Below are 7,963 nucleotides of genomic sequence, written 5' to 3' on the forward strand. Positions count from 1 at the left end.
CCTTTTCAGAATTATAGGGGGCTAAATTTTATGATGGGCATAAAAAAAATTTGGCAAAGTTATTAGGTTACTCCATCATGTCAATTTACATTAGTAAAACGTAACCATAAAAAAATTGGAATAGTACTATTTATGAACTTTCCTCAATCTTTTTAATTTCATTCATAGAATCCCTTATTAGATTTATGGGTGCCAAATTTAATGGACATTAAAAAATTTAGGCAAAAATTATTAGGTTAATTTAGATTTTTTATTTTTTGGTAGTGTTACAAAGTAACAAAGCAAAAAGAAACAGAAAAAAAAAGGAAAAAAACTAAACACTACATAGCTAGTTTATCTCTCAGAAGGAGAGACTCTAAGCAATCTAGAGGACGATCCCAATGAGCTGAAGAAGCGGAATGGACACCCTTCTTAGCCATAAAATCAGCACATATATTCTGCTCCCTTAGAATATGAACTAAATTGATAGTCCCATGATGCAAGGCATATGAGATTTCTAGTAACACAGAGGCATACACATGCAAGACATCTGAGATTTAGATTAGTACAACCTACTGTCAAACACAACTGTGCAATCGGAAAAATATTTAAGTCATGGAATAATATTGTAAAGTCATTTTGAAGTTAACAACATCTTATCTGTCACCTCAATATCTTATTATGCATTGTCTCATTGGACTCAATATTTGCAATGACCTGTACTCTTTTTGTTTTTTCCCTCATAATTTTGATAAACTTTTTAATTAAAATGACCACGTTCTCAAAAGGAAGCTTGCTTTTAAAGACAGTGGAAAAACATTCCTTAAAAACACAAATAATATAATGTACTAATTATATAAATACAAGTGACATAAATATTTTATTGTTAGAATACAAAACTGACCTAACATTTGTTTTGGTCCTATTGACCTAATTATTTTTTTGCAGTAGAATAAATTATGTAAAATAAAAATACAATTTTTTTGGCATAAACAATCCTTGAACAACTTTATTTATAAGCCAAATTACATTTATCAAAGTTTCCTTTTAGAATTGGAGGATTAAAATTGAAAAGGGATCCATTTCAAATGAAGATGATTTTATTCGAGACATTGTCTGATACTAAATTGTACATCTATTACTCAGGATGTGAAATTTGGTTTGTCACCTTGTAGGAGACTAATAATTCATTTCATTTGATCCAACACATTATTTTTTTTCCTCATTTAATTATTTTGTTTTTCTCATTTTTGATAATTTTTTAATTAATCCTCTCAAAAAAATTAATTAAAATAAACACGTTTTTCAAAAGGAAGCCTTATTTTGAGGACAAGGGAAAAACGTTTTTAAAAAACATAAATAAATTATAAATTCACTAATTATATAAATACAAGTTGACATAACCAAAGTTTTATTATCAAAATAAAAATGTGGCATAATTATCTTTTTGGTCTTATTTTCATAAGCATTTGCTTTCAAAGGATTTTCAAAATATTAATAATTCTTTACATTTTTTTTAAGGAATTCTTTACATTTTTTCTTATACATATAAATATATTGTTGAAAAATAATTTTGAATTTAATTACTCATAGGTTCTATCTCTTGCATTTTTTCTCTTTGAAGAAGTTAAATTACCTCACTCAAATTGGTACCGAAGAGAATCAAACCTATAACATATATGCGGAGCGTCAGAAGCCAACATCATCATAATAAGTTCTATCTCTATTGGATGTAATATGTAATCCTATTTGAAATATTGTTGAAAACAAATAATAAACGAATCATAGATCTGATCATGAGCTTGTCATATCGCAAAAGTTTAACATATTTCAATATAGACTCTACGACTTAATTATTTTTTATTAATCCATTCTTATTGACTAGACCAACTTTTAGTTGTTGTTGTTATTATTATTATTATTATTATTATTATTATTATTATTATTATTATTATTATGATTCAATTAGTGAAGAAAAAATTAGCAGCCAGCATAGCATGATTAATAACTAAAATTGGTTTATTCAATGAAATGTACACCTGGCCAGCCTACCACATGCAGCTTTACACTATAAATAATAAATTGCCCTTTCACTATTTTTATGACTTCAAAACCTTAACACGTTTTCGTTTCATTTTTCTCTCAAACATATATATGGTTTTTAACATTTAAATTCTCTTTTTTTGATCATCAGCTTCAGTTTTCTACATCCAGAGAGAGACCTGGGTTTTACAACCGGTCTCCTCTGGCAGTCAAAAAAATATATTCAAGGTTTGATTTCTTTTCTTTTTTATTTTATTTTTGTTAATTTTTCTTCACATTAATATGTGCATATAGTTATGTTAATCCAATGTTGAAGTCGGCAAATAGGTTTTGTATATTATAATTTGTGTAGTTGTATGATGCTTTGCTGATTTCTTTAATTCAAAGGTTGATATGATTGATTTGATTTTCATTTCTTAATTAATTATGATGGGCCCTTCATTTCTTCATGTGAATTCATGACCATAAGAAATGATATATTGATAGCTATGCTATATTGCATTTATGACTATAACCAAATTAATAAATCATACAAATTTTTCTGGAGTTGATTTTAAGAACTGAAATTTTAAAATTTTGGAGTAATTTTTTCTCCTTCTGGGGAGAGTAAGAGGAAGAAACTTTTTCCAGTTTGTTGTTTTGATTTTGATTAATTTTCCTCTATTTTAAAATCGTCTCGTGTCGACAGTCTGCACATTAATCGAGCTACCTACATGAGTACTTTCTTGTTTTAGTTAGCTATAGCTAACATGAATCTTTAATGAAATGTTAATTATGATTTTTACTAACGAAATGTTGATTATGATTCATAATTTATGGCCTTTAGATTTTCTCAGAAAGGAAGTGCATGCTTAAACACAAGACATTGTTTGTTTCTATCAAAAGAGAAGAAAAAATATTTTGAAGAAAGTTGATGAATGTGATTCTTGTTGAAGTTGTTTGTAGTTTTGTTATTTGCTCCACGTTGCTCAGGTTTCTGGGTTCTGATTACCCACATCTTTTAAGCTAGCTTTTAGGATGAGATCCAAACCTATATAACAATTCTGTATGAAAAGATTACTATGTAATATTTTGGACCTTTAAGAAAATTTTAGTGGTTAGTTTTTGTTTGTACTATGTGATTCTTTGAATTGATTCTATTGTAACACAACTTTTTGTTTCTATATTTTTCAGGTTTAGCAGCATGGAAAATCACATAACTCTTGAAATCACAGAACATGCTTCTCCTCCAGAAACTCCATCACTAATAAAGTATATATCATCAAATGAACTTGAAGATTTTGATTCATTTGAATCTCAGTTTCCCAGCCCAATTTCCAAAGTAAGACTCCTTTTAAGTCATTTTTATTGCTTATGATAAAATTTAAAGTGCCTATATCATTTGGAACTAGCGGTTAGAGAAATTCACCTTAAAGGTGAATAAGTGGAGTGTCTGAGGTTCGAACCCAGGCCACTGCATGTATTATGCATTATCCCTTACCAAGTGAGCTAAGCTCATGGGGACTTTTAGAACTCCTCTTTATGTTCATGATTTGGAGACTGTTTGTGTTACTTACGGAAACAACTTACGACATGTCCATAAATGCTTGAGGATAGCTTATGAAAACAGCTTATATATTGCATAAAAATTGTTACTTGATTTTATCTTTTGTTATAGAAATATGGTATGTTTCAATTGGTTTATTTTGAATTATTTCCTGACATAAGCACCTGTGAGACTGTTTGAGGCAATTTATATAAACAACTTATGACATGTTCATAAATTAATTTCTTCTTATTTCATTAGCCTCTTCAAAATAGCTTATGAAACCAACTTATAGTGTATATGAAAAAAATTAACTTTATTTTATCTTTTGTTATAGAATTATCTTATATATAAGCACTTATATGTAAGCGCTTAATTAAGGTCTTTATCCAAACAAGACCTTGTGACATAACTAAAATCTAACTTTTTTTTTCCATGTTTTTTCAATAGGAAAGTGAAGAAACTTACAATCATCAAAGAAAACCTTCAATGTCTGTCAGCATGCCACTTTGTTATAAAGAAACTCAACTTCAATCACTAAACATCAACAATACCAAGAATGTTTCCTTTAGTGGAGAAAATGTTATTATCAAAGATGATTTTCCATCAGGAATTGCAATGTCTGAGCCTCCAAGACAACCAAAATTCAAGTCTCAACCAATGCCAAAAGGAGTTACTTACCAACAAGATGGTTCTCAAACTCGAAAGGCTAATCGTAATTATAATCAACCTGGAATAAAAATGTTTCGAGATAAGAGATTTGACTCGTTCAAAACATGGTCTGGTGGAGGACTTGAGAGACAATTATCGATTCTACGTGGAAAAGAACCGAGTGGAAATGCACAAGATGGTAACAACGCTACAAGAAGCTTTGATAGGGCATTACCTGTTGATAGGTATTTTGATGCATTGGAAGGTCCAGAATTAGAAACTCTTAAGTCATCAGAAGAGATAATGCTACCTCATGACAAACAATGGCCGTTTCTTCTCCGGTTCCCCGTTTCATCGTTCGGTATATGCCTCGGAGTTAGCAGCCAAGCAATTCTTTGGAAAACCCTAGCCACATCGCCTACCACCGAATTCCTTCACATAACTCCCAAAATAAACCTAATCTTATGGTACATCTCCGCGGTACTTATAGCTACCGTTTTCGCTGTCTATATTCTCAAACTCCTTTTCTACTTCGAAGCAGTTCGTCGGGAATACTACCATCCAATCCGTGTTAACTTCTTCTTCGCACCGTGGATAGCTCTCTTGTTTTTAGCACTAGGAGTTCCTCCATCCGTAACCAAAAACCTACATCAATCTCTATGGTACATTCTTATGGCACCAATATTATGTCTCGAGCTTAAGATTTACGGACAATGGATGTCCGGTGGACAAAGGCGGCTTTCAAAGGTGGCGAACCCTTCAAATCATTTATCAGTTGTTGGAAACTTTGTTGGAGCGTTACTTGGTGCATCGATGGGATTAATTGAAGGACCTATTTTCTTCTTTGCTGTTGGACTTGCTCATTACACTGTGTTATTTGTGACGCTTTATCAAAGACTTCCAACTAATGCAACACTACCTAAAGAGCTACATCCAGTGTTCTTTCTATTTGTTGCAGCTCCTAGTGTTGCTTCAATGGCTTGGGCTAAGATTCAAGGTTCTTTTGATTATGGATCAAGGATTGCTTATTTCATTGCATTGTTCCTTTATTTCTCATTGGTAAGTTTTATTGTCACACTTTTATTTGAAATAATCATAATTAATTATCATTTATCAGTTTAATATTTGATATATAGGCCAATTATCCACGCGATATTAAATTTATATGTTGAGGGGGAGAGTCCACCACAATAGTTTGCTATTGGGTCTGTCAAGTGTCGCCTTTGCGATGCACCATTGCATTTACCTGGCGCGCCCCACCAAAAAAAATGCATAATTGATTATCATTGAATAAAACACCAGTATAGAATAGTCTAACAATTTTCATTATTTATGAAAGTTGCTCACTAGTTTTATATGCATCTACAGGCTGTCAGGATCAATTTCTTCAGAGGATTTAAGTAAGTTACATTAAATCACCCCTATCTCTCATCTCTTATATTGTTTAATTAATTTCTCTATACTATTGAATTTTTGTTCATAAATTAATTTTTTATGTTATTTTTACAGATTTTCTCTTGCATGGTGGGCCTATACTTTTCCAATGACAGGTGCAGCAATTGCAACAATAAGATACTCAAATCAAGTACCAAATATTGTCACCAAATCATTGTGTGTTGCATTGGCTCTAATCTCAACATTCACAGTTATGGCACTTCTTCTATCAACAATATTGCATGCATTTGTCTTCAGAGATCTCTTCCCTAATGACATTGCTATTGCCATAAGTGATAGAAAGAGAAAGCCACATAAACACTGGTTAGGGTTTAGATATGGAAGCCAAGACTCCAAAGAGATTGAAAATTACTTGAAGTTTGTGAACACTGATGATAGTAGTTTGGATGATTCTACGCCACAACCGTCCTCAAACGATGCCGATCAGAATTTGCCAAAATAAGAATATTCGGTTGCAAGGTTTTAAATAAGGGTCTGCGACGATCTAGGCTGTGACATCAATGTTTTTGATGGTACTTTTGTGCCGGTATCGGTAAAATGTCACAATTTCCAGATGTTCTAATGTTAGAAACAAAACCGTCATTTCATAAAAGGGAAAGCGTTTGTATTGGTAATCCATCGCCTACTCCGGTTCCAAGGCCTACTATGGTTAATGCTAAATATTCCTCATGTTGATTGGATGTCTTTGTTCATGTGTCCATACATTGAAAAAAATGTGGATGTTTTAGGAGATGGTAATTGTGGATTGCGAGTTGTAGCTGTACATGTTAGTGTAGGTGAAGATAGTCGCTATGTGATACATAATGAACTCATTAAAGAGTTAACTAATCATAAGAGTGATTATACGCCGGTATTTGGAAGTGAGAAACATTTTCAATATATCTTGAATGATTTGCACCCTTCACAAAATAATGGATTTGCACCAATAGAGAAATGGTACATTATTGCAACTTTCAACAATAAAGTTGTAGTTGAGTTGGCAAAACATGAAATCGGTATTTCTGAAGAAAAAAAATCCCGGTTAGAGGACAACCACCACTAAACCCAAATACCTACCTTATATGTCTTGGCTTAATACGAGAACATTTTGTTCACGTATTTTTGAAAGATGGGCGTCGCATACCTCCATCATGCACAGTGTGGAAACTACACAAGAAAGAGGAAGCTGTGATATGAATATACTTTTTTGGATAGACAATCTTGGTTTCGAGAAATTAAGGATATTGAAAGAGGAGATCAACCACCCAAGAAAGAATCAAATGAAGTGATTTCAATTCCTCTTGATAGTGAAGATGATGAACATAAGAATTTAAAGAAGATGAAAATGAAGAAGCAATTTCACTAGATATGGTGTACTTCTTGTTAAATGAATAGTATAATGTCTTGTTGATTATAAACGATAAATTGGTGTACTTCTTGTTAAATGGTGTTTCCGACAAACATGTCATTTTGTTTCCTAGTTGTGCATCCAAACATTGCAGACCACATTTATCTCTAGAAATGATAGTTAACTATTGTTGCCCACAATGCTAGTTAACTATCGTTCTTGGAGCTAACTATCGCTAGTAGCTAATAATAATTAACCGTTGTTGAGGGTATTTTCATCAGTTTAGAGTGTCTGAGAGCAAATGGTGGGTATCTAAAAATTTCCATGGGCAAATAATATAAGTGGATTGCTCTTTAAGCACCTAATAATTGCTCACAAAGACCTACCGAACAATAGTTAACCGTCGAACAAAGAAATTTTTTAGAGTGATTAAAACAAAAACTGATATATATATTTTTATAAAAACCGGAAACATATTTAACCTTTAAATACTAACAAAAACAATAGTTTAAGTAAATCTATCTCTAACATATGAAGATAATTGTTTTGGTAAGAAGCATTCAATTGATCTAATTGTTTCAGACCGTTCAAGGAGCAATATTCACATTGAAATTACCAAAAACTACAACTTGAGATCAGTTGATTTCTTAACAAAAGTTGCCCTTGAATCCATGAAAAGGATCCCCCACAAGCTGCCATGTGTGGGTTGCATACTGCACATCCATCAATGTTAATAATAATGCTAGTAGAGATTGAAGTTTCCTAGTATTACCTACCAACACATTTCAGAAGAAAAAAAAATTAAATTAATATTATATTTTTTCAGGAATAATTTAAAGGCTTAATTGCACATTTAACCTCCTAAGTTTCTTAATTGTGCAATTTTGGCCCTCCTAATTTTTTTTTACTGATTTCGGCCCCCCAAATTTACCCCTTGATTTTGTAACCCACACTCCAATTTTGCGTTGAGTTGGCAATTTAAT

General features: G+C 31.9%; 1 protein-coding gene and 1 non-coding gene across 2 annotated transcripts; both read left to right on the forward strand.

The window, feature by feature from the left end:
• The first annotated feature begins 2,080 nt into the window (after positions 1-2,080).
• LOC146914159 (S-type anion channel SLAH2-like) lies at positions 2,081-7,077 on the forward strand. The gene is made up of 5 exons (XM_085717076.1): positions 2,081-2,250; positions 3,196-3,343; positions 3,998-5,257; positions 5,567-5,598; positions 5,708-7,077. The coding sequence occupies exons 2-5, from the start codon at positions 3,206-3,208 to the stop codon at positions 6,093-6,095; spliced, it is 1,818 nt and encodes a 605-aa protein (XP_085573202.1). The 5' UTR covers positions 2,081-2,250; positions 3,196-3,205; the 3' UTR covers positions 6,096-7,077.
• Positions 5,273-5,458, forward strand: LOC146914160 (U2 spliceosomal RNA). Its single transcript, XR_015017002.1, has one exon. It is a non-coding gene; the product is annotated as a U2 spliceosomal RNA (small nuclear RNA).
• Positions 7,078-7,963: the final 886 nt, after the last annotated feature.

This window comes from Medicago sativa, chromosome 6 (assembly GCF_051527215.1).
Source record: "Medicago sativa cultivar Bolivia chromosome 6, Bolivia_mono, whole genome shotgun sequence".
Taxonomy (NCBI): domain Eukaryota; kingdom Viridiplantae; phylum Streptophyta; class Magnoliopsida; order Fabales; family Fabaceae; genus Medicago; species Medicago sativa.